General features: G+C 40.3%; 1 protein-coding gene across 3 annotated transcripts in view; it reads left to right on the top strand.

Moving 5' to 3' along the window:
* Positions 1–26,892, top strand: part of carmil3 (capping protein regulator and myosin 1 linker 3) — a 98,539-nt gene that overhangs the window by 35,439 nt on the left and 36,208 nt on the right. For all 3 annotated transcript variants that reach the window (XM_061044004.1, XM_061044005.1, XM_061044003.1), the window contains exons 11-18: positions 1,141–1,235; positions 2,843–2,929; positions 6,202–6,311; positions 8,038–8,115; positions 14,465–14,541; positions 19,178–19,282; positions 25,146–25,215; positions 25,322–25,403. In XM_061044004.1, coding sequence (XP_060899987.1) covers positions 1,141–1,235; positions 2,843–2,929; positions 6,202–6,311; positions 8,038–8,115; positions 14,465–14,541; positions 19,178–19,282; positions 25,146–25,215; positions 25,322–25,403 — 704 coding nt within the window. The remainder of the gene's footprint in view (positions 1–1,140; positions 1,236–2,842; positions 2,930–6,201; positions 6,312–8,037; positions 8,116–14,464; positions 14,542–19,177; positions 19,283–25,145; positions 25,216–25,321; positions 25,404–26,892) is intronic.

Below are 26,892 nucleotides of genomic sequence, written 5' to 3'. Positions count from 1 at the left end.
GGTAGATGGTAGGCAATGAGCAGTGGATTTATTGAAAACAGAGACATGCTGTGTCTTAGATTAGGTTGATTTGTGCAATGAGACTGAACCACTTATGTTCTGTTTTAACCTTCAAAACCAACAATGTCAAAAACCTCTGAAAGCTCATTACAGTCCAAATGTTCTGCATACATGTATCCAGGGTGGTTGCCCTTCAAACTAAATGCAATGGAACTTCCATATTTGGCTTTGCACCTTTGAAATGTATCAGTACTTGTCAGTGCTCTTGTCATTTTGTAAGGCTACACTTAGATACTGAATACAAGTACTACACAAATGAATATAATGAGCAGCTAGTATTGTTTTTATATCAAGAAACATCCATCCACTAATCCATCAATCCATCCATCCATCCATCCACTAATCCATCAATCCATCCATCCATCCATTCATCCACTTATCCATCCATCCACTTATCTATCCATCCATCCATCCACTTATCCATCCATCCATCCATCCATCCACTTATCTATCCATCCATCCACTTATCCATCCATCCATCCACCCATCCATCCACTTATCTATCCATCCATCCATCCACCTATGCACTTATCAACTTATCCATCCATTTATACATACATACATACAAACACCCTTCTGTCCATCAAACAGTCCGTCCATCCATCCACTTATTCATCCATCCTTCTGTCCACTTATCTACTTTTCCATCTACTTACCCACTTATCCATCCATCCATTCATACATCCACCCATCCGTCTGTCAGTCTCATTTTAATTGGTACCCTAAATTTGTCTGTCTCATTTACAGCTGTCCGTCTCTCCGTCTGTCATTTTGTTCAATTGGTACCCAAGAGAATATATCTGCTTCCTAGTTCAACTCTGTCTGTCTCACATCTCTAATGATGTGGTGAAAATTGTTGTTATTTCAACATTTAATCAACTTTTACTGCAAAAAAATCCACATCTTTAAAACTTTGTCTTTATTACCCAAATGTTCTTCAGTTTAATTAGAGTTCCGGCAAAGGGACAATACTGCATCTTGAGTAGGACATTCGGTGCACATTGCTCAGAGGTGAAATCCTGAAACTTTATTGAACTTTTAAAAGAAGCCTAATTTTTCTTTTTAACGATATGTCTCCAGGGATTTTCCGCAGAAGATGGCGTCAGCGCTGTCAGAGAACCCGGCCTCTGTGATTCACTCCCTAAACCTGGCTCATAACACGCTCGACAACCAAGGTACTCCTCTGGACTGTGAACGTGTGCTCCCTCCTACTGCTGTCTCTCCCAGGGCTCCTCTGATTGTTCTATGCTTTTTGCTTTACCAAGGCGTTTGTTTACTCTCAAAGAATTCAAAATCAATCTCTTACCTCACCAAACCCGTATACTCTGTTCCTCTTTTTCTCTTTCATTTATCTTTCATACTATATGTGTATGAGTGGTGCTGCTCTGCAGAAAACTGCTTTTTCAGTCTCGCCCACAATTTTTCCACACACACTGAACCTCTTGTGTTTCTCTATACAGCCCCATATACAAACATACTTTAATTGTCTCGGCCCGGTTGTTGTTTTTTAACAAACAAAAACCTGAAAGCATCGTAGAGTGTATGCCTTTATATCAGGGTGAGGCTTTGCATGCATGCCACAATCACTCATTAGCTAATTTCGTCCTCCTTCCTGACACATGTCACTTCCACTTTCATTGTGTGCACAGTTCCTGCCCTCTCCTTCTTTGTTTACGTGTGTATTAATAGCCTGCAGACTTCTGTTACTGGGATTGCTGTTACAAAGGTGCTGCAGCCTTACAATTCATCGAAATAATACAGATAGTCACCATTCAGTAAAGATTGACATTAAAGATTAACATTTCAATGTTACAATATGTTTTTAAGCCTTTAAATGGAGAAAGTTGCAGTTACTAGTGTTGTAGTCAAGACCAGACTAACAGAGACCAAGACATACCTGAGACCAGAGTGCTCCAAGGCCGAGATAGACCATATAGGGATCGAGACCAAGTCAAGACCGAGACCATGGCAGGGTGAGACTGACACGATACCAAGACAAGACCAAGACCATAAATATCATGGAAAAATCCTCATCTTGCGTGTCACTCACTTAGACCGTAAGACCGGGAAGGTTGCGGCCGTAACCTGGGGATAAAGGACGAGATCTATTTCGAGTACTACAACAATAGCAGTTACCTCGAAACAAGCATTGGCACTACAATGAAGCCATCGTTCACTAAAGTCAAGACTTCTATCAGCTTTGTGTGCTTTACAGTATCATGGTTCAATCAGTGAAATCGTAATCGCTGAGCTGAAACTAGTTATGTAATTTAGTCTGGCATACGGTATTTCTATGGTTTTGTCTCTGCATTGGGTATGTGGGAGAAGGTGATATTGTGAAGTATGTCGGTGTGATGTCGTTTTTAGCTGGAGTGTACTTGTGAGTATAGCATTGTGTATGCTTTGGAGGGGGTGTACTGAGAGAAGTTGCATTCTCTCTTGGAGTTGTGTTGCAAAGCTCTGTGTGGGCTCATAACTCTTCAAGAGCACTCGGGTGTAGGGCTGTAAGTGGCTATTATTGTCAAAATTTAAATTAAATTATTTTACCAGCTTTCACTAAAGAGGACATCTAAGCAAAAATAAAATATATACACATTCACATGCTTACAAAACTCTGAATTATTTGCATTTTTCTAGATGGAAGGACTCGTAAAACACAGCAATAACCTAACTATATATTTTCCAGTATATTAAACAATAACACATTGAATTCATTTGGATGCAAATGTGTGTTTTTTTGTGAATTAATCAGGCCTTTCTCTCATCTCTCTCTTCATTCTAGGCGTCTCCAACCTGATTCAACAGGTGTGTCGCCTCAACAAGGGACTGCGCCTCCTCAATCTTGCCAAGACCTCCCTCTCCTCCAAGGGTAAGAGACGCAGCAGCCTCTAGTGGCTGCCACTGCACACAAACACATTTTTTTTTAACTACATGTTAAAGAGAGTCCCATTTAAAGTTGTATCTGTTTTAACACAATTCTTCTGTTCATGATAGTCTCTCTCTCAGTACATTGCTCCCCTGCTGTCCCATATGCAGTTTTATTTCTCCTGGCATTTACACACAAAGATAAACCGACTCATGCATGCACGGTGTGATCCATTTACCAAATGATAATCAGGTCACAATCATAAGTAGTTGATCTGTTTTTTTTTTCCTACAGAGGAATTAGTACAGTGTCCCAATTCCCTTGCTCTTATCTGAAACATGAAAGCATGCAGCAGGTTTTACTACCCAGCAGATAGTATTAGAGCAGATTCAAAAGGATCATTTTGATAAAAAAATGTTGAATCCATACATTCATATCCTGATCTTCATTGCCTTTTCTTGCCATTACAGAAAATTGTATTGAATTTTTATCTTTTAATGCATTAATGGGTAATGATGTTTAGCTGATTTAGCTTTTATGCTTTTTATTTCCCATATAGTGGCACGACATGCTGCCTTATAAGGGCAAAACATTGTGACTGCATTGTTGTTCAAATGTATGCTAAGAACACAATTTCACTTTTTGTTTAAAGTTTGTACCAATAGCCATATTCAGACTGCCACTTTTAAGGCGCGATATTGGCGTTGATTCGCCTTCAATCTGAATGTCGCAGATGCGTAGTGGGGGGGCAGAGTGATCCTTCACTCTGTACCGTCTTTGTATCAGTGGAGCGCAGCGTGTGTGTGTGTGCATGTCTGACTGTATGTGTATGTGGAGCTCCCGCTGTGCTGTGCTGTGCTTCCGCAACCCGAACGCAATGTGAATTCAGAGACTTGGACAAGAATATAAGGCTGTCACAGAATCAATATGAATGTACACAGACGTGATGAGCTGAGCTTGGTTACACCACTCTTGCAAAAACAGGCAGTCTGAAAAGGGCTGTAGACTGTATAAAGAATGGACAGTGGACTAGCTCGCCTCTAGTGATGCCAAAATATTTAGAGCTCCCCCTGCTGACTAGCTGCGGTATGGGTCATAAAACCGGCCTCTTCTATGTCAACAGATGGGACATGGGTCATACAAAAAAATCTAAATGTAGGTCGAATACATTTCTCTCAAACTGTGTGTCTGTTGTGATAGTTAATGTTAGCATTTTGTGTTAAGGACATCTTTTTTCTAAGAAGTTATTTTTGAGGTCATTATTTGATGCCATAAAATGCAATGATTGACAGCTCTGTTGGAGAATGCGGCTTTGTGCACAGGATTAGCAGAGTACAGAAATAAAATGGCCTGAGGAAACGTATCAAACACCAACGTGGCTCTTCAAGCCAATTCCTCCTCTGGTTGCAAATTGGAATTATTTCAGTGCCCATCAAATGGATATTTTGGCTTCATTATGTCCAATGAGAGGCTGAGGCATGCTGTTCATTTGTATATACAGTCTATGGTTTGTAGCATAAACACATTTCTTTTGGGGGGAGCGGGGACATGACCCCCTCATTCACATCCTGTTCCCTTCTCCCTTTCCACACACAAAATTCAAAGTACCAGCAAGTAAATAAGTTCAACTTTATGTATAGGGTACTTTTCAAACACTTGGTTACAAAATGCTTCACAAAGGAAACAAGCAAAGTACATCATAAGGAAATAACAAATAAATCACTACCTCAACAAAGCAAAATAAGAATCCAACAAAAACAGAAACAAACTCAGTAAGAGAAAGGGGTTGAGAGTTACATGAAGGCTTGTCTGTACAGGTGAGTTTTGAGATGTTGTTTGAAGCTGTCCAAAGTCTTAGATATTATTATTTGTTATATATTACTGATAAATAAAGTGGATTTCTTACTTACAGTTGAAATAGAAAAGAAAGCTAAAAGAACAAACCATGGCTGAGGTTCTATGACATCATTTTAGGAGCCCCGATTGATGGATGGATGGGGAGCATGGAAATGTTACTACTTCATAACTTTTGACCGTAAAAAGTCTGTAAAGATTTAAAAATGTTGGCTGAGACACTGAGTGTTGTAAGGGCCTCAATCCAGCGTTGGAGTACATTCTAAAAGGGAAAAGCTCACTCACTGTGACTTTAAAGAGAGTGGGTTGTGACACAGGAATTGAGGGGGGAATGCAGTGATAGGACTGACCTTGAATGGTGAGTGTTGATATGACTTTGCAGGGGCTGAGCATTTTTTGTTGAATATTTATAGATGACTCCCCCTCCCTCTGTCTGTCTCTAAAATACCTGTACATATGTCCACACAAGCTGCGCAGACACACACGTCGGCCTCGTACACATATCTGTTTTTCGCACAGATCGCAGTTTCTAAGATGCGATCAGACATGCTAATAAGCAGATTTATCACACATGCTCTCACACACTCGACAGTGTCTCACAGGTCAGATGGCTTCGAAAAGTTTCCACTCTCAGCAGAAAGAGGCAGCTGATAGACGGATGGATGGAGGGGGGATTAGACACCCTGTCCCCTCTTCCCCCTCATTTCCCCGCTAATCGCTGTAAATTAGGGATGAAGAGCTTAGAGCCTCCAGAGCGGCACAAACAGTTGATGTCTTCTTCTGCATTTGCTCCCCAATGATAAAGAGCAGGACAAAAATGCCTTCCACCACTGCTCACAATAGTTTATATTACATCTTAACTGGAAACGGCACAGAGTGACGATGGTTGTAGACTTTTGTTTTAGTTGGCTGCCTGATATTTCTTCCCCGTTGATGCTAGGTCTATATTTAATCCTCAGCTTGCTGCAGCATGCTGTGTTTTGCCTTGGCGTTGCAGGGTGATAGTTTTAATGAGGGGTTCCTTCGGGCCTGTGGGTGTAATTGTGTAGTGATCTGATTTGAGAGAATGACTTTCTTTTGGCTTGTAGGCGACTCTTCGATACTGGGATAAACGGGGGAAAAAGGTGGCTGGCTTCCCCCAGGAGCTGATTTTATACTTGTTGGCCACTTGAACGCAATAATCTTTGCAGGATTATTTCTGCCACCAAGCTTACTCACTCTCTTCCATTATCTAGTTTTGTTTTCATTAGAAGCTAATAAGTCACGTCCTGAGCATTAAATTGGTGGAGTCTTAAAAAAACCCAACGATGATTATAAGAAGATTAAATGACAGAAGGATGCATATGACTTGTTTATCCTTATCCCCTCTGTTGCATTTCTTCCCTTCTGTCCTGTCTCCTCTCCTTTCTTTCTTGCATTAGGTGTTGTGTCTCTGTCCCAGGCGTTGTGTTCCAGTGATGACTACTCTAATTCCCTGCTGCATCTGGACCTCAGCAAAAACCCCGGGGTTCTGTCTGGAGAGGACGCCACGGTGAGGGACACAAACAAATGCAAACGCACATATACACAGTGATGATAAGAAGAAGTCAGAGAACAACTTCTGATATTTGATTAGTTGTTAAGGACAAAAACATACGTTTGAACCTACCTTTAGCAGATTCTTGGGTAAAGTTTGCCAACATTTGGTCCGAACACTTCCTGCTGGTTTACGACTTTTCACACAACTACTCAGATGAAATAGGATTCTGAAAAGCTCTTTCTTTACAAATGCAAGGAAATGTAGTGTTGAACTAACTGAAATTTCATATTGACTTCTCAAGCAGGGGGTTGTGAATTTTCAAATCCAGCCACAAACTCGAATTGAAAAGTAGACTCAGACACTGCAGGATATCAAAGTAGTTGTTTTACCATGTGCAGCTTTGGCTTTATGCTTTGTTAAGCTTATGGCATTGCTAGAAAACAGATTTGGACTCATGCAGTTTCTTAAGCAAACTGTAAAAGAGTTTTGTTTTTTTTTAGCCAGGATTTCTTTATATTTTCTGTTTTCCCCTCACAAGCCTCCAGGACTCACTGCAGAGACGTCTCCCCACAACATGACGCTGCCACCATCATACTTCCCACCAGGGAGCTTCTCTATGTATACGATGATATGATGGGGGAAAAAAATCTATCTCAGTCCCATCAAACCACAAAACCTTTTCCATCAGATGTGTCTCCTGCTTGCCCTTTGACAAACTGTAGCATAGATTTTTATTTTGTCAGAGTGGCTTTTTCTGTTCCACTCCACCATAAAGCTGACAGGTTAAGCGTCTGGTTTGAATCCTTCCCCTGACATGTGCTTTGAAAACACCTTTTTTTGTGTGTGGAAATGCTTGTAGTGGTTATTTGTCTTTATGGTATTGTTTTTCCACCATATTGACTCACTAAAACATGGATCTTAAGAATACACTCAACTGGAATCTCCTGACTACAAACACATAATCGTCATTTAACCCATTATGTGACTCATGCTGTTTTCACATGTACACTCCTGAAAATATCTAGATAATTTGGACATTCCCCTGACCTGGCTATTCACATATGCACATCACAGTGGGAGTCTATCCCTGTCAGACAGGAAGGGGGGCGGGGGGTCTCCTGAGGAAAAAGGCGACATGAAAAGAAACAACGCTGTAGTAGTGGATGAAGCAACAGAATCCGCTATACGATGCTATAATTAGAATATTTGCCTTTTTTCCAATGCTACGTATAGCCCAACGGAATGACAACATCAGCAAAAGAGTGGAGAAAAAAATACTGACGAATAGAAAATGTAATGCAGCCGTTTAATCATGTGCATGGAGATCATACTGTAGCAGTCGCGTGCATGCAGTGTATGCACTGACTCCAGTCACAGTACTCCCCCCTCCCATTGGCTCGAGGTGAATTCTCCGGATAATATCCTGCTGTATTCTCACATCGGCTCACTCGAACTTCCTGCGGGAAAAATACAAGGGGCAGGAAGGAGAGACTCCTGGTGAAGCCAGAGTGAAAAATGTGTCTGTTTGCATTCACACATACACCTCCTCCTGGAAATATCATACGTTTTTCAGGAGTTTTCTGCAAGTGTGAACGCCCTATGAGTAAAGTTGTTGTTTTACTTTTATGTGAAAACTTCCAAATAGGGGTGAATACTTTTTATAGCATTGTGAATTTTTGGACATAAATAGTAGGTATGGATATTCTTTCTAAAAATCCCTCTTGTTCTTCTCGTGCAGAACCTGTACCTTTTCCTGGCCCAGCCGAACTGCCTGGTCCATCTGGACCTGTCCGGGACAGACTGCACCGTGGACTCGGTTTGTACTCACCATCTTTGTTGCAGTCACTATCCTCCCATAGCTGTCTGATCTCATCTTCAGGATGGGATTCAGGCCAAGAAACAGAAAGGGGGAAGCGTCCTGAATATGAATCGCCCGACACACAAACACAATGTTAGCTCAGTTGACTCACAGTCTTTCTCCTATATGCATAATGCTTTGAGTGATGTTAAAAGCTTTTGGAAGAAGCTACAATACAAATGTATATCCTCTTATGAATTATACAAATGATACATTGTATAAAGAGCATACAGGATCCTTTTTGTTGCATGCATTTATTCACATCCTTGTCACTTCACAGGGATGACTTTGTCTGTGTTGGTTACTGTTTCTAAATTTAGCATATCTGCTTGTGTGACAAAACGCTGTCTTGCCGCATTAGCAGAAACGCTAACAGCTGAAAGGATGACAGAGCCTTCTCTCTGAGAGAGTTCAGTGACCACACTCGGATGTGTCTGCCCCTGCTGGTTACTGCTGAGATGGCAGTTCTGGCTGTTTAACTGTGAATATATAAGACTCAGTGTAAAAATGTTGTTTATGACTTCTCTCAGGAGGATTTTTAGAGTCGTCCCTCCCTCTGGAAGATGTAGTGGTTGGGGAAAAGTGCTGGCTGAATTGAAGCTCACATTTATAGTTTATGTCCAACCTTTGCTGTTCTGTCAGTTCTGTACTACTGCTGACATAATGATGTGCAGTAGAGGCATGCAAGGATGGAGAGAGTTTTTCTTGTACCTGAGCTCAGAGTGAGGGAGGAATCTACTCTGAGCCCTTCTCCTGCTCTGTGACTTCAGCAGGCTGGGGGCTTGCTGTCATTGTGGTCATATCACAGATGGAGTGTATTTTCAAGACTGCAGGTCTAGGACCAACACTTTAATAACATTGCTGATTCAGTATTGTTTTCACCCATGGGGAGGAATTCAACTTACTGACGTGAAATCAAGTTCTTCATTCTTTTGAAGATTTTTCTTCTTCTACAAAACACCATGTCAGCTGTTCAGAGAGAAATACTTCCAACCCTCAGGTCATTGTATTCAGTAATTAAGTCCTAAAGGTAACAGACTGTCAAAAGAATACTTTTAAAAATCTCAATCAATCATTCAATTTCAATAGTTAATCACGAATAATCACATGTTATTGATTCTATTATTATTCAAAATCTATTATTTTAGGGACTGTCAGCTTTTTCTTGTCTCAAATTAATGCATACACTATTTTGTCCCTTTAGGCGCACCATGGATAAGCCTCCGCAGCGTCTCCCCGAAGTCACAGTGATGGAAAAGTATTAAACTGTTTAATTTTTGAATGTCTCATTTCGCTTCAAAAAACTTCCAGACAACTCAGTTGATGAGTCAAAAATAATATCTAATTTATAACATAAAAAATAAAATATTTCCCAGTTATACTTTAACTTTGAGCAGTTTTCAGTAAGTTTTTCAGCGTAACGAGTTCCTTTTTCCGTGGTTAGGTCCATGTCGTAACCCTCAATCTGCCAGAAAGTCCTTACATCATTTCATGTTGGCTTTCATTTTGAATTGTGTACTGTCTTAAGCTGATGGTACTTTACTTTCTGTGTCAATACAACTCTCGAAAAGTCAAATAAATAGCTAAAGAGGTGAAATGATGGATGTTACTTTTAACTCGTCAATTCGGCTGTCTGGAAGTTTTTTTTAAATGAAATAAGACATTCAAAGGAGCTGTGATGTTGTTCTTTTCCATCTCTGTGACTACAGGGAGAAGCTCAGAGGCTTGGCTATGGTGTGCCTTTAAGGGACAAAATAGCATGCAATGAATGCAATGAAAACAAATTTAATGCATTATTTTAAGACCTTAATCGTAAAATGTGTAATACGCTAATATTGACAGCCGTCATTAAAATCGAAGAATTCTATAATTCTAATAGGATTGTATCAAACTCTTTTAAAATGCTCATCAACTAGTTTCAATATGTCTCTGTAGTTCTGCAACCTGCCACTCTGTCAAATACATACTCTGATTTTTACAGACTACGTATGTGAAATAACAGTTGTTTTACATTGCAGGGGAATACTGATCCACACTGCTGTGCTAACCTTGTTGAGAAGCACATTGTGTTTCCTGCTGCACATAAAAGCCACTCTGTGTTTTGCTTGTAAACTATGAGCAGCGAGAATGATCAGCTTGCATTAGCAGTAATTTCATACAGCTCTGAAGCAGCTTTGTCGAAACAGTGAGGCTAATATCAATGAGATACAATTACAAACACTACTGGGTTACATTCAAGCGATGTTCCCTGTGAGTCTCTTTATGTGTGAAGGCAGTGTAAATCCAGAGTGGAAATGACTGACTCTGCCGCTTACAATGCAAACCAACCAACATCTTTAGATGTAGTAATTCAATGTACATTTATTAAATGGCAGTTTTTTTAAATTAGGACCACAAAGAGTATTAAAGCTGAAATGTTTCAAGACAATTTGAACTATGAGAATGCTGAATTTCCCTGTACTCTATAAAGTAGCTTTATCTTGATCAAGTGCTGCAAAAATCTAAAACCTACTTTTACATGTATTACTTAACTTTTAACTGTACAAGCTTTTACATGAAGAACTCTTACTTACTTATTATAGAGATGTATTTGATGTTTCTTCATTATATCTTTTAATAAAATTAAGGATCAGAGTGCTTCCACTCTGTAATTTTTCTTGATCAAATTCCTTCGTGCTTAACAGTGCTCGTGCAGTGTTTGCTGTCTTTTCTTGCTATACTTAACTCGAGTAGTTTTAAACCCCTCCGAGCAGCCAGCATGTCAGGCCGGTATCTGTTTCAGGAAGTAATAGTCCAGCACATGAAATTTATCCTCCTCCTTCCGCCCCGTAAATGTGGGCCATGAATTTAGTATTGAATTATTTGCATGAATGGGAATCATTGCATACGTTCTGCTTTGTTTGCAAGTTCTCAAACATGGTCTCTTTTGAAACATCCCCTTGACATTAAGAGAGGACTCTCTGTGATACCTGCTTTATCCTGTTTTTTTCTAATTGTCATCTATCCTTTAGAGAGGAACTGTCTGAGGGAGAATCTGTCTTTTTTAGTGTAGGCCTGTTGGATTGAATTATTAATAAGTTCCTGTTTTAATCTGCGCTGATGTTCCGACGACGGTCGATTAGTCAGTTTGCGTGATGGATCACTCTGCCAGAGAAAAATTGATCTGTCCGATGGTTTAACCTCTCTGGAGTGATGAGATTCCACTTAAAGGCTCACCAGAAATTCGGTTTTGATGCCAATTTATTTGAGCCTAGAGCATTCTCCTGTCCAACAAACACACATTTGTCATCTTTATTTCAAGATTAATTAGTCAAACATTTCCCAGGTATTCATTTAGGTGATTTTTAAAAGCCCTGAAGTTTGAAAGTGAGCCATATCGTCACAAGATGAGAGGTGATTGGATATGCACTTTGATGAATGATAGATGAATGGCTACATGATGTACATTGATCTTAAAAGCAGGGAAACTAGACGACAGAACACTTGATATTATTCAAAAAGGTTTGAGCATCTTTCTCCTATCTTTAATGTGAAACTTGACATTTGATAGATATCCTACATAACAGATTGAGGGATGTAAGTAATTCATTTTTTTCTCATTTGGTTTCAGCTCCACTTTGATTCAGTGTAATAGAATTACACTTCTTATTGCTCATTTGCTCCTGCTATCGGGAATCAGTAGACTCTCCCTGGCAGATGAGCACTTTCTGTACATACTTAAAAAGAAAGAAAGAAAGAAAGACATTTTCTACAGATCTGTCTATGATGTTGCATTTAGCTGCTGGATCTAAAGGGTGAAAAACCCTAAAATTGCCTATATCATTATATTGATTTGTCAAAAGCTTTTGACACAGTTGATCTTGGTCTCCTCATTAAGACACTCTGTTACATTCGGTTTGACTCCATCATTTGCAAATGGTTCCAGGATTACCTTTCTGACACAACAGTGTGTCAAAGCTAGATATATTCAATCGAGTGTCTATTAGGGCCCGACCGATATGCAATTTTTGGGGCCAATACAGATATCGGGGAGAATAAATATTCTGATGCTGATATATCGACGGATATATATTTTTAGATCTATCTTTGATCTTCAGAGATCTATTGATATAGACATACACACGCCTTTATTGTGTTGATCCCTCAAAAGCTGTTACGAAACAGTTGTGAAAAAGATTTATTATCAGGACAAGATTTTTGTTAGTCTTTGTTGGCCAGAATAACATAATTGACTGAAACACAAATGTTTACTTAAAGTTGAACATTTATTAGAAAAAAAAATAAAATATATATATATATATAAACTGTTTACAGGCCAATCAGGCTCTAGTTTCAATTATTAAAAAAAAGGTGTTCCGCAAGAATCAGTTGTGGGCCCCATCTTATTTACAATCTACTACAATTATATTATTCCTTCTATAGCAGACTGAAATATTCATCTTTATGGCGATAATGTTATTCTACATTAATCTGCTAACCCTAACTTGCTGTAAAATAACTTCCACTTGTTTTATTAATCTTAAGAATGCATTTATCACCCGCAAACGTTATTTTTATTTCAGCTGATTTCAAATTATTCTTTATTCATCAAATTCATAATATTCTTAAAATCCAGAGATATAGACGTTAACAGTCTACAGCTATCCACTCTCAATGGTAGCAGTTTTGAAATGATCACAGTTGACATATATATATATATATATATATATATATTTATTTATTTTGTTATTTGGCTCGATTAATCATTTACATTGAAGCCCAACAGTGAAAATCTCACAGGAAAACTTTGACAGAAAATCAGTTTCTGTATAGCAATAGATTTAAGTTCCCTGTTTATTGCAGTTAAAGTATCGTCGATGCAGTCTTATTGTCTCAGATTTTGTTGATTCTTTACAGCTATGCTGCTACTAACCCCCTATAATCCCTAGACTCAGTTTATCACTCTGCTCTTAGATTCATAAACCGTGGATCCTTACAACACTCATCATTGCATTCTGTATAACAAAGTGGCTTGGTCTTCTTTGGCACAGAGGCGTGAGAAACACTTGTCTTTGTATCTATAAATCCCTAATGGGACTTTCACCATCTTACATAACATCTATGCTGTACTGGTCCACTGGACCCAGCCAAACTCGCTCTACTGACTAACTAATGCTTCAAGTCTCGTGGGTTTAAAATGAACTTGGAAAACCCGCATTTTGCATTTTATGCTCTACAAATGTTGAATAATTTACAACACAGTCTCAAGATTGACACTGTTGTTTCTCTTGCACAATTTAAGACACTGAGATCTCAAACCACTTCACCACAGTGTGTCACGTCAATGTTACTGAGGGAAGCCTCAAGGATTTTCGAGGTCTAACTTCATAAAGGTTCATGTAAAAGCTGTCTGTAGAATGCAGTGGAGTAAAACCTACCCTCTGAAGAGAGTGGAGTAGAAGTTTAAATTTACCTCTAATAATCACCGTTGAATTGTGCTGAAGTACAGTATTTGAGTAAATGTAATCCTCCACAGCTGCATCCACTGAACACAGCCAAAGTCTAGACACCAAGTCAATGAGTACTTGAGCCAAATCCCCTTATCAGTGTTTTCCAGTGAAAGTGAGACACCACAATTTGGACTCTCAGATGAAAAAACATTTTATGGTTACAGCTTTGCTTCAGCGCACACGCTTATAGAGTACCATTTTATCAAGTATGTAGCTACAGCAGATTACGTGCAAGATGTTGGGACAGATTTGTGTCTGTGTTTATTTTCACCTTCAGAAACTTACCTTGATTTACCTCAGATGTTTATATGTCTTTTTGCTGTCTCATATTACAGACGCTCAACACACTTGAATGAGATGGTTTAGGCTTTAAAGATATTAAAAAAAATGTTTTATTATTTTTCAGAAGCCTAAGCATGACAGGCCAAACACAGACCAAATAAATCCTATAAAAGATTGAAAAAATAAATGTTGTCCTGATTTGTGACCAGCTGTAGTATCTCTTTTTGGATTGGCCCATTTCCCCTCACACAAATCTGCAGCATCAGGCTTCTATGAAATTCTCAATGTTAATGCTGTCTATAATGCTAGTGTGACACATTTGGGGTTATTTTTACTAAGGAGGCTTTGGCAAAAAAAAAAAGAAATACGCTCGCATCAATTTTTCATGTTGCTCGAGACCGCATTTGTGTCGGCTTAAATCTCTACTACAACCATTTGTGCAGCGTTCAGGAGCCAAAATAACTGTTACACAACACACTCGCATCCTGTGTGAGTGAACATAACTCTACCCGTTTGTCTCTGTGTTTCTCTGCCAGTTGTTTGGGGCGTTGCTGCGAGGCTGCTGCGCTGACCTCTCCTACCTGAACCTGTCCAAGAACTCCTTCTCTCACAGGTGGGCGCTCACTTTTACGTGTAAAAAATCTCTGATGCAGCTTTTTTTTCTTTTCTTTTCTTTTCTTTTTTCTTTTTCCTCCTTCTGACTCAGCCAAACGGCTCTGGAGGAATTCCAGTGAGGTGGCTCCGAGCAGAGTGAACATCATCATTTATTTTCTGCTGTAGATTAGTGTTTAGCCCTGGACCTCATTGACGTAATTAGCGTGCACACTCTGCTCGCTCTCCTCTCATTTGTTCTGGCTCACAGCTTATGTGTGTCTGTGTGTGTACAGGATGTGTTTCAGTCTTTTCTCCTTACGTACACATCTCTGTTTGCTAACAAGTTTTTCCATCTGTCAAGCAGTTGTTAGCATGCCCACAAGTCTTTTTTTTGTCCGTGTTAGGAAACGTATGTGTGTGGGTGTATCGATGTGTGCGTCGGTGTTTACCTAGCTAGCAGGCAGATAGAGTCTCCAGCTCTCATCATGTCAGTTCCCCCAAGAGCCCGGGAGCTTCCCTGCTCAGCATAATACATTACACAATAACAGAGAGAGTGAAGTTGGTGAAAAATGAGACTAATTTTAGACAGGAAGGGAATTATTGTTCCAATCCCCAGGCTCACACGCTTGCATTTTTTCCCCTCGCTCTGTCTGTTTCCTTGTATCTACTGTATCTCTCAATCCATCTTCTACTGTTTCCCTGTCTATCTGCACTCCCTATTGACTTCTTCACTTTTTTTTCTTCATTTTCTATTCTAATGATGTGATTTTTTTTTTTTGCTCATGTTGGATCTATTGCACACATGTCTTTTCTAACAGCAAGATTGAATTTCCCAGCGTTCTGCTCTCCTTTACAAAGAGGCATCCATGCTCGATGCTGATCCGTCTTGTGTGTCTGGTTTCTATCTTTCCGTCTTTCCTCTCTTCCTGCTTAATGCCTCCTTGACTCTGTCCTCCTCCTCCTTCTTCTCTTTCCTTATAAATCATTCTCCTCCCTGTCTAGTTATTCCAGCTTTCATCCTCTTCCTGCTTGTACCCTTTGCATCCCTTCCATCCCCCCCCCCCCCTCCCCCCTTTCATCTTTCTGTTCATAATCCGTCCCGCCTCCTGTTGGTCATGACTTCTCCTGGTAGTAAATACACGCCGGCTCAGTGCTGCCGGCTCAGTGCTGCCGGTCAGACGGCCGCTGTGTTGTGGTGTCAACACGGAGCCACAAAGCTGAACCGAGCTGATAAGAACCACCCGGGTGCAGTTTCATGAATATGGAACCGCTTGGTCACCCATCAGGCACACACAGAGCGATGTGGCCCTTTCGAGTAACAATGAGCAGTCGATGTAGATTCAGTTACACACACGTGTGGTAACAAGCTGCTGACACAGCTCCATGGAGAGAGAGTTCAGTAAGAGAGACTTGGTATCTACTCATGCGACAGAAGCCATTCTGTATCAGTGGAGTCCTGACAGCCTGTATGCTAATCATTACAAATGGACGAGCCGGTGTTCCTCACACAGGGAGGTTATCACAATGGCAGTGACAGCGGCCTGTAATGTAGCTGCCTGCTTTCCCCATATCTTAATGTCTTCATCTTGGGCCTCTTTTTTGCCTCCCACTTTGCCTATTCCTTGTGACCGTTTTCACATTTCAGCCCTCATGACTGAATTCTCTCCTCCTACTTCTCTTCCTTATCTTCCGTTTTTGTTCTATTTCTTTCCCTCGTAGTATGCGGTTTAATCTTTAACCAAGTTAAAATGGTTTCATCTTTGTGGGGTTCAGCCAGAGCATTATGCAAGTCTGGCTCACCCATAAATTTGACTTAAGGCTGGAGAAAACGTATATACTGCAGTTCAAGGAATGCATCACTTTTTGTGTCTTCTGTGATGGTGTGAGCGTATTCAGGCCTCACAATTAGCATCTCGCACAAGCTAATTGTGTCTGTTATTATTGTCAGATGACGAGCCAACTTAGCCAGTCTGAAATGAAAATCTTATTTTAACAACACAATCAGTGTGAAGCGCTGGGTCATGTGCACACAAGGACAATGAGGGCTTACACTCACAGTGCAATATGCACAAAGAGATTCTGTGAAGCGGAAGAGAAATTGGAGGGGTGTAGTGATTATTCATTATATTCTCAGCCGGTCACATTACTGCTCTCATCCCTATTAAACAGCTGTGCCAAACACATGGGCACATGGCAACACAGGCTCAGTAATGAGAGAGGAGAGAGTGGAGCAGCTTTCAGCTACAATGTCAGACAGGTTCAGGCAGAATCTGCTGCTAAAGGCAAGCCGTGCAGCTTTTTAGGGGGGATTTGCATTAGTGAGGAGGTTGAAAGTTAATTCAGGGGGACGTCTTTCGAATTTATTCTAAAGTTGGGCTTTTTAAGAGAGAAAATGATATGCAACCCTATCAGAGCTTATCTAGTTCTCCTGGAAAAAAACACAATATAAAGATGACAATAATAAAAAACAGCTTGTAAGAGAGAGAGAGAGAAATAATGTGTGCAGTGGAAACATTTGAAATGTAAATTTCGAGCCTTCAAAATGTGGTTGTATCGGAGTATTTTAAAGAAGTTAAAGAAATTCAAAACACTTAAAAAGTTCAGCAGTCTGAGTTAGTTTTTAATGTTTCTGAAACTGCTGAGGTTGGTTGAAGTGTGAAGGTGCTGAAAACGGTTTAAATAGATTTGAAACAAGTATAAAAAGAGAGAACTCAGATGATTTAAACAAAAGTATCTGCATTGTGCAGTAGTCAGTTCACTACCGTTATTACTGGTATTGTAGCTATAAAACTATTTCATTCATTGTTGCTCCGTTTCTCTCTCGTTCTGCATCTCCCTCTATCGCCTATCAACCTCAACACAGTCTCAGCAGATGGCTGTTCATCATGAGTCGGGTTCTGCTCGAGATTTCTCCCTCTTAAAGGAAGTTTTTGTGACTTTGCTGAACGTTGCTTATTGCTCATGATTGATTACTGTTGGGTCTGTGTTAATAATAAAGCAAAGAGTAAGGTCTAGACCTGCTCTTTTTGTAAAGTGTCTGCAGATAACATTTGTTATGAATTGGTGCTGTACAAATAAAGATTGATTGAGTGATTGAAGTCCGTCTGACTGACAAGACGTTGGTTCTTCTCAATAGTCCAGACTCTAACATCTCAACATGTAAGGGAGAGACCAATGTTTCCATTTGTTCAAACATTCATGGTGCCCAGAAGATGAATCCTAATAATATATGATTCCCAAGATCTGTCCAATTCCAACATGAATGTTTGTACATTTGTAAACTTAACTATGTGCATCCTTTTTGAAGAGGGACCTACACAAGTAATATCATTCCCATTTATTGCTGTACTTTGTTTTAAGTGCTAAATAGCCACTGTTACTATGCTCACATGCTCAAATTAGAAAGTGCACTTTGGCCCCCAAGTCAGTATTTAGCTTTGTCATTGTGGGAACATTTGCATGCTGATGATAGCTATTTGCTCAAAGCACTGTTTGTGTACAGCCGCACAGAGCAGCTTGAATGGCTCTACGATCTTTTGTTTTTCTCTCTTCCTCCATTCATCTATGATATGCCGTTGGATACATTAGAATGAAATAATTACATCGTTCGATCTTAGCGAGAAGTCTGTCTCCAATCAGAGACAACGTTAGAAGAAATGTTGGGATTGTCTCAGACACTTTGGCACGTCGAAGCAGAAATCACACAGCTGTGGTTGATAACATGAATCACTGGATGCTTTTCACTAAGCCCTCATTAACAAGACTTTTTCCACCTGCACTTTCTGTGACTTTCTGTCACAAATCAGAATGTCTGTCATGAAATAAAGTCTTCAGGACAAAATTATGCCATAAAGTTGACCTCGCGTCGCAGTACATCCCCAAACTGCCTGAAGAGAGGAAAGTAATATTTTCTCCAAACCAAACCTCTAATGTTCCTGGAGGATGAATTCATCCTCCTTCCTTCTCTCTCTCTCTCTCTCTCTCTCTCTCTCTCTTTACCTCTCATGCTCTAATCACTTTCCCCTGCTGGATCTAGACCCCCTCCTCTTTTCTTCCTCCTGTGGGGAATTATTTGTGCAGTGGGGGCTGAAATAGCAGATTGGCTGCTTTGACAAGTTTCAAACACAGACCTGAACCGGTGTACTACATCCCTCCTGTGTAAGCTGATAGATAGTCCCCTAATGTGTTGTGGCTCAGAGGGATGTTGCACACACACAGACACACACACAGACATATTCTCCGTCCTTCCTCTGATGACAGGTTAATGTACTGTGCGAGCCCAGCAGATGGTTGGATAATTGGTCAATGTTACCTTTTAACTGGTGACAGTAATGAATGCAGGCTTCACCCTCTCGTTGATATAATACTGACCTTAACGTCAGAGCCAGCATCTGTCTGCTTCAGTCTTTCTGTTCCATCTCTCTCTCTCTCTCGCTCTGAAGCTTCTCTTCCGTTTTTCACCTGTCAGTTTCTCTCAGCGTATCAGGTTCTTCTGTCAGCGGCCCTCTTGTCTCCAGCACGCTCTTATCTGTTCTTGTCGTCCTCTCGCCTCCTTTCATTCTCTCTCTCTGTGTCTAACTGCCTGGTAGGGAACCGTCATTTATCCTCACAAACTTTAAAATGTCTCCTTCCTTTTTTCGCTCATCTCCTTGCAGGAAAGCGAGAGATTCACTGCCGACCTTCCGCCAGTTCTTCAGCTCGGCGTTCAGCCTGACCCATGTCAGCCTGGCCTCTGTGAAAGTCCCTCCTGATTCACTGAGGTGAGTCGCTGTCAGAGGTCGAAGATTTAAAGGGACCTTTGAAACTCTCAACTTCCTTGAGCTTGTCTTAGATGCTAATAAGTTATGGGAAAAGGGCAGCAGTTCATCTTAGAGTAACCTCATTCAGTTTGACCCTGTGTCGTTATTATTTATGTATCCAGGCTGATCAGGTTATAACCGGATGCAGCAGAAAGAGAAAGTGCACCCTATTGTATTAAAACACAATCCCTTGTATGTCTGCATGAGGTGGTTGTGGCCTGCTACTTACAAAACCAAACTCTTTATTACAGATTTAAAAACATAGATACAAAATGAAGCAACAAAGACACAACAAAATAAGGCATAAAAAAAACACAGAAAAGATTAATCACATTGTTTTTTCTTTAAAGGACAGTTTTGACAAGCGAAGGTGAACTCTGAAAATTGAGGTCTGCATTTCCACATGTGATAAATTCTCTTTTTTAGTGCCAAGAAGGTGACTTATTGGTACCAGAGCATCATCTAAATCCATGCTACATGACACATTGACATGTTAAGAGGGTCAATGAACATGTTTAAATTGACTTGATCTTGTACAGTAAAGCACTTTTCTAGTCTTCTGACTACTCAAAGCAGTTTTACACCGCATGTCACACCAACACATTCACACACTGATGGCAGAGGTGACCATCAGTATTAACTAATCCCATTCATACACATTGGTATGCCAGTAATGAAGCAGCAGGAGCAACTTGGGTTTAAGTGTCTTGCCCAATGACCCATTGGACATGTAGCTGCAGGAGCTGGGGATCGAACCCCTGACCTTCCGGGTGAGAGACGACCACCTCCACCAAATGAGCCACAGCCGCCCACTTTCAACATACTGTGAGGACTGTTTAACTTGTTAGGAAACTGTCTTCATTTAAAACTGATTGTTTTGGAAGTCAACCACAGCTGTCACTAGGTCGTAATCTGCTAAAGCTCTGGGACAAAAACAGCCTTTGTTGACATTTCTCCAGGCCATGTTTTTAAAGTGTGTATTTCTGTAGATTAGGAAGTTAAAGAAAAGCCTTTCTTAAAGAGTTCACTAAACTAGCAGGCACAGGACAGGAGAGATAAGATGCACAGCTGTGTTCACAGGGGACGCCTAAAACATCACTAAAAGAAACAGTTCCTCACAGCTGCGTTAAGTTTTATGTAGTGCAGGAAGAAAACTGCAAGGGTTCACATGAGGTTTCATTAAGTTTACATGGTGTAAGTTTATGTAGTAAGATATGTTAAGTGAGGTTTTAAACGTGAATAAGAGTTATTTTGAAGTGAAGTGGTGTATCACTTTTTAATGGAGTACAAACATCAATGTGAGAATCAAGAATCAGTGTCCTTATTTAGAGGTGGAACCAGGACAGAACAGATCTGTTGCTGAACAGGAACCAGCAATAAAAGTTGATTATGGGATAAGGGTAATGAAGGTAGATGAGGACCAATGACTAAAGCTACAATAACAACAGCAACAGAGACAACAGCAACAATGCCAAAGACAAATAAATACAAGACAAACTAACTAAATAAGTAGATTTTTATATCGGTTCTACTTTTATTAAGATAATATTTCTATTGTTTTGTCCTTGTTGTCTTTGTTTTGCTGTCTCAAGCGAGTGTTGTGGTACTCATAATCAATCTCAGTCTCAAGATGGGTCTCGAGACCACCTTTTGAAGGTCTTGGTCTCGTCTCGGAATCAAAATCATTTTTACTCGGTCTTGTCTCGGTCTCTGACTGGGCGTACTCTTGATTTAAATCAAGACCAGTCAGGACCAGCACTGACAGGCCATATTTCCATGTCATTACTGTGATTAGAAGGAAAAATAAAAAATGTATAAGTTCAATTCATATGTAGTTAAATTTTTATCCCCCTGGTTACGGCTGCAACCTTCCCTTGTGTTATGATCTAAGCGAGTGCCACGCCCCCTTCACATAAGATGATGATTTTTCATTGATATTTGTGGTCTTGGTCTTGTCTCGGTCTCGTAGCACTCTGGTCTCGGTTATGTCTTGGTCTCGGTTAGTGAGGTCTTGACTACAACACTATCTCAAGCCGCCCCCAGACCCTCGGGAGGTTGCAAGCCCAATTAGTACTCAGGAGCAAAACTCAGTTTCTTTTTCTTAGTCTAAATAAAGCAGAAATCCCAATCTAATCATTTCTATTATTTAAATGAGTTTGACACTCTAGCTGTTGAATATAAAAGTTTGAATTAGAAGACAAAACTTCTTTATCCCTGTCGACAAAGTAAACTAGTAAAAACCAACAAGACTTACCACAGTATCAAACCGAATCTTCTGTTACTGTTTGTTTTTACTGCTGCTGTGGTTGTGTCTTACTCTATGTGGTTTCAGTTTGTCATGAATATTTCACTGAATGACTCCCACTCTGACGGTGATCAGTTCTGACGAGTGAATCACCAGCTGTGACAGCCAACTGGCAAACAACCCCTCCCCGTCACTCACAGAACCTCTGGACAGGATATACACACTGTGAGCTGGCAGAATAAACAGCAATGAAAGCCAAGAGATGGCGTTTATATACGCATCAAACAGGCCTTGTAATATTACACTGATGTATAGTGAGGAAGATGCCATCTAGTCTTTATGGAGGTGGGAAAACCAACGTGTCACTATATGATGTGTAAAATGAATGAAACACTAATACCGTAAAACTTCTAATATAGCCCCGTGCCATTGTTTTTATTTTTTAAAGATTTATTTTGGGGGGGGCATATTTGCCTTTATTGGATAGGACAGCTGACGAGAGACAGGAAATGTTGGGAGGAGAGAGTGGGGGATGACATGCAGCGAAACTCAATACAAACGCTTTGAACTCAATACCAACAAGAGACTAATTAAGATGAAACAGTAAAACGCTTATTCGAAGAGAAAATGTTCAATGCTCACCAACTTGCTTCAGTTTCAGCCACTGTTTTACGAGGCTACCAGCGCCCCGAGTCCGCCCCAATTTAAAGCCCTTTGGTTCCTTTTACTATCCTCGTGTTTCTGCTAGTTTTGACAAATAGAAGCAGGTTTTAATTTGAGCCCTCGTTATATTTAGTGTTGAAATAGTTTGCGGATCAAAAAGAAGAAAAAAGACAGAAAAATATGTACCGGCCGTGCTCTCTTAAAAATCAACATCAAAGCAGTGATTGGTTATTTTTTACTTTAATCAATATCCTCATTTCTTACACGGTTAAATGTTTATTCTTACGGTCTTTCCCACCTTTGCTGTCCACAGGTCTTGTTTGAAAAGTATCCTAATGAAAGACCTGTCTCGAATAGACACCTGTCCTAAATAAAGGCAAGATCATTTCATAATAATAAGTCAATCAAAGCCTGGGCTATTAGTTGGAGTTTTACGGTAGTTACAATTGTTTGGCCTAGAGATGACATGTTGCTCCCCAAAAATATTTATTGATTTGCTATAACAGTCTCTGAGCATTTCTATAAGGGATTTCATTTACAGTTGGAGTTAATAGATGAAATAATCCAATAATGAGAAAAAAAGGGAATATGAAGGTGTTGCTTATTCAAATGTTTGAGCCAGCTCGTCTCATCAACTGACAGCAGCTGTATGTTAGTTTTAGGAGCAGCTTTAGCCTTTGCGGATAATTTCCAGCTGTAATCCCCTTCCAAACAAGCAGTTTGTATAATGGTTGAGAAATGATGTTGATTTGATCTTAAAGCACCTGAAATAATGTTTTGTTTCACTTTGTGTGAAAAAAAGGTTCATAGCTATAAGCTCATGATGACTCATGCTGCACTTTATTTCTAACTCTACACCTGCTGAGTGTTAGCAGCAGTTTTTACTTTCCTGTGTCAACAAGCATTTGTGCTGCTGAAAATGTTTAGTCACACTTGACACCTCAGAGTGGTGAACGATTTATTCCCCACTCAAGCTAAAAATGTGGCCACTCATGATGCTGTGAAATGCGTTAGTTTGAAACACTGTTTAGAACTTCATATTTAACATTCGATATTTTATCAAACACACAAAGGGAGACTTTTATTTGTTGGCAGCTGTAGCTCAGTTTGTAGAGTCGGTCATTGAGAGTTCGATCCCCAGCTCCTGCAGCCACACATTCGATGTGTCCTTGGGCAAGACACTTAACCCCAAGATGCTCCTGCTGCTTCGTAGGCGGTGTATGAATGTGTAAATGGGAATAGATACTTCTGATGTACACTTTGAATAGCAGCCTCTGCAATCAGTGTGTGAATGTGTAGGTGTGACATGCGATGTAAAAGTGCTTTGAGTAGTCAGAAAACTAAAAAAAAAAGCTTTACAAACTCAGGTCCATTTACCATTTTAAAATATTAGAATTCAGTAACAGCGAGTCCAGCTTATTTAATGAAGGCTACAGAGTTAACTGTTGCAATGGACGCTGCTCTAACTGTATTCCAATGGACTATTTTTTTAGTGGAAGAGAATAATCTTTTTGAGATCAAAAATGTGTTTAGAACGATTGATTCCTTAAGTAAGCAGCTTTGTAACAAGTGGGGTAATGAATAGTGGGTGGTTTGATATGGATGAGGTGAGCAGGACCCCAACGCTCCAGAGAGCACCGTCTAGATTGCAAAAATACTTTGGTAATGTTTCTTGCAATTAAAACAAATAGCAGGAGTTCACCTGCAATTTTTGATCACTAAAAACAAGAAATGACCCAGAAGGTAAGGACTTAAATGTATGTTCCTGTAATATGAAAACTGGTATCTATACCGTTTGATTTTCACTAGTAGCATGTCTGAGAGTTGTGACAGCCCTAATACTCAACCATCAACAGAGGCAGCAAACTCTGATGTTGTTGTTCAGATATGTGTAAGGCTAGAATACTAAAATAGCTAGACACCATATGGAGCGTAGTCGACTTCCAAATCATCACTCAGTTTTAATGATCAACCTCACTTTAACTCTCAAACATTTTCCTCCAACAGTGCAGCCATTTGCTCCTGTGTCATTAGACTGGCCTCCCATCAGAGCTCACACATTGAAGCCCCTGACACATTTTTGTGCAGAACTCTCTGTCCTCACCAGCTTCAGGAGATCTGTAGCTAAACCACCAATAGGGAATTATCCCTCCGGAGATACTAATGCTATTTTAGTTCCTCTGTTAGCTGTGTAGCGTGCTGTTAGTGTCTCAAAGCCAACAAACTGAATCAATAGCAGAGTAAACAAAGCAAACTGCCAACAATTGAGAAGATGACTACTGCATGATGGATCGCCGCCAAAAACCGAAGGAGCAGACTCCCTACTTCCACACTTTGCACTTCTCCGCATAACCTCCTCATGGTGCATAACTCTTAAATGTGTATTGAACGAACATTAACAATCTCCAGCAGTGCCTTGATGTGCGAATGTAGCTTTATCTTTCTTCATCCGCCTGAGCTTGTGTGTGCATGTGCGCTGTGCATGAGCAACAATTAGCCCCTCCTCCTGAGTAAATGTTGAAGGTTTTTAAGGTGATTTCTGGATGGGACTTATACTGAAATTAACCTTCTTTTTTAAGCTACTTTCCTCTCAATCCTTTAAGAAGGCTCTAAAACTTTGAGGTGTGCAGCGGAGAACGTGGGGCAGCATGAGGCAGCAGGGAGGGATCTGATGATCTCTTCAGGTCGTTAGAGGGAGGAATTTATGTGGGACTGATCTTTCTTGCTTTTTTTGCCTTGCCTTTGTTCACTAATTGCCTTTATTTGCACTGTTTCTTCTTATCTACCAATTATCCTGTTCCCTCCTTTCCTTCCTTATCTGCTTTCCATTAATCTCTCCCTCATCTGCTCTCTCTCTTTCTCTCCTTCTTGACTCTCTCTCTTTTCTCACCCTCTCCTGCCTGTGTTTTCCCTCAGGGCTTTGTTCCTGGGTCTGTCCAATAACCCTCATATCACTGATTTACACCTGGACATCAGCAGCTGTGAGGTACGCTCTGTCAGTCTGTGCTGCTGTAGGTAGATGCACTCATCCTCCTCTTAGATTAACGCTCGAGGCTATCCCATCATGCCCCGCTCCGCTCTTTCTCCTACAGTTGAGGTCAGCAGGTGCCGGCGTGATTCAGGAGCTGTTTCCTCGAGTTTCGTGCGTGGGGTCTTTAGACATCTCTGATAATGGTAAGAGACACCTAAGCTAACACTTACACAACCAAGGGACTTAGAATGTGTTTTGTTTTGTTTTTTTCACATTTGACTGATCATTTGAAACATTTTGACCCTCTTGTTATGTCTTCTGTTGGTCTGGAGCATAGACTGTATAAAACATGCATGTAGTCTCTGTGATGTCACACATTGGTTTCTGAAGAAGCGTTTTGAACGTCAATATTAGAAATACTATTTCAACCTTCCTTTAGATCAAGCTGGCAACATGTCAAAGAGGTAAAGCTGCGGCGGGACTACAGCTACAATTCCCTCACCTGTCGGTCGAGTTATTTATTGGTCCCACCTAAAGTGTGTACCAATAAAGAAATGTCTTGTTTTTTTTTTAAACCAGGCTGTAAACCTGTTAAATTGGCTGCATCATTAAGCATTTTAATAAGAAACCTAATGGGGAGTCCTTGACCTTTTCAGCCATCCTCAGGTGGAATTTCAATTTTTTGCACTACCGCATTGGCTTAATTTCCCAACACACACTTGACAGATGTGGCACAATTGGTAGGGTCGTCGCCTCTCAGCCAGAAGGTCAAGGGTTCGATCCCTAGCTGAGCAACATGTCCGATGTGTCCTTGGGCAAGACACTCAACCTAGCATTGCTCCCGCTGCCTCGGTAACTGTGTATGAATGGATTAGTGTTGTACTTACTCTCTGATGTACGTCGCTTTGGATAAAAGCGTCTGCTAAGTGAATTGTAACATTGTAACAATTGTAACACTTCAATGTGTTTGAAGGAATGGAGAATTTATAGAAAACAATTAAGCATTTAGATTTGTCAGAAAAAATCTGTTGCGGGAACTTTTGCAACAAACAAGCTGTTTTGAGGAAATGCTTCTTCAAACGGTTCTTCGAAGAATTCAAGTAGCAGCGAGGTCTCTGCTGGGAGAGTTAATGCCCTACAAAACATACATGAGGATTAAGGCTTAAATAAATCAACAATAGACAGAGAACAGTGTTTACTTTAGTGTACCAGCGGAGGAATAATGAGAAGTGTCAGAGCTCTGCAGCTGCATGAATATGATTCAGCAGTGAGCTGTTGGCCGAGCAGCTCATGGGAAAGATGAATGAGGCAGCTGATGTGTGATCACCTAATGCAATTGTGACTTGAAACAACAACAACAGGGACTCTGGCATTTATAAGCAAACAAGTGATTTGTCTTTTCCATTCACACTGGAATACTAACAGAGCAAAGTAAATAAAGAGCCACACTCTGTGCATCAGTGTCACTCCGTTTTGATCTGATTCATTTCACATTTCTGAGGGAACTTTCACCTCTAAGGTGCAATATCAATTAAGATGGCTCCTTCTTTATTAAATGAGAAGGACTGTCATAAAATCTTTGTCTTGTTAGTTTTTATTTGCAGCTGGTGTGGTCAAGACAGACAAACATTTTAACATACGTAAAAGTCATTACTCCAGGATAGTTGTTCTGGTGGATGTCTTAGCATATGA

This window comes from Labrus mixtus, chromosome 8 (assembly GCF_963584025.1).
Source record: "Labrus mixtus chromosome 8, fLabMix1.1, whole genome shotgun sequence".
Lineage (NCBI taxonomy): Eukaryota > Metazoa > Chordata > Actinopteri > Labriformes > Labridae > Labrus > Labrus mixtus.
The sequence above is the reverse complement of the archived record's forward strand: the minus strand, read 5'-3'. Positions and strand labels throughout refer to the sequence as shown.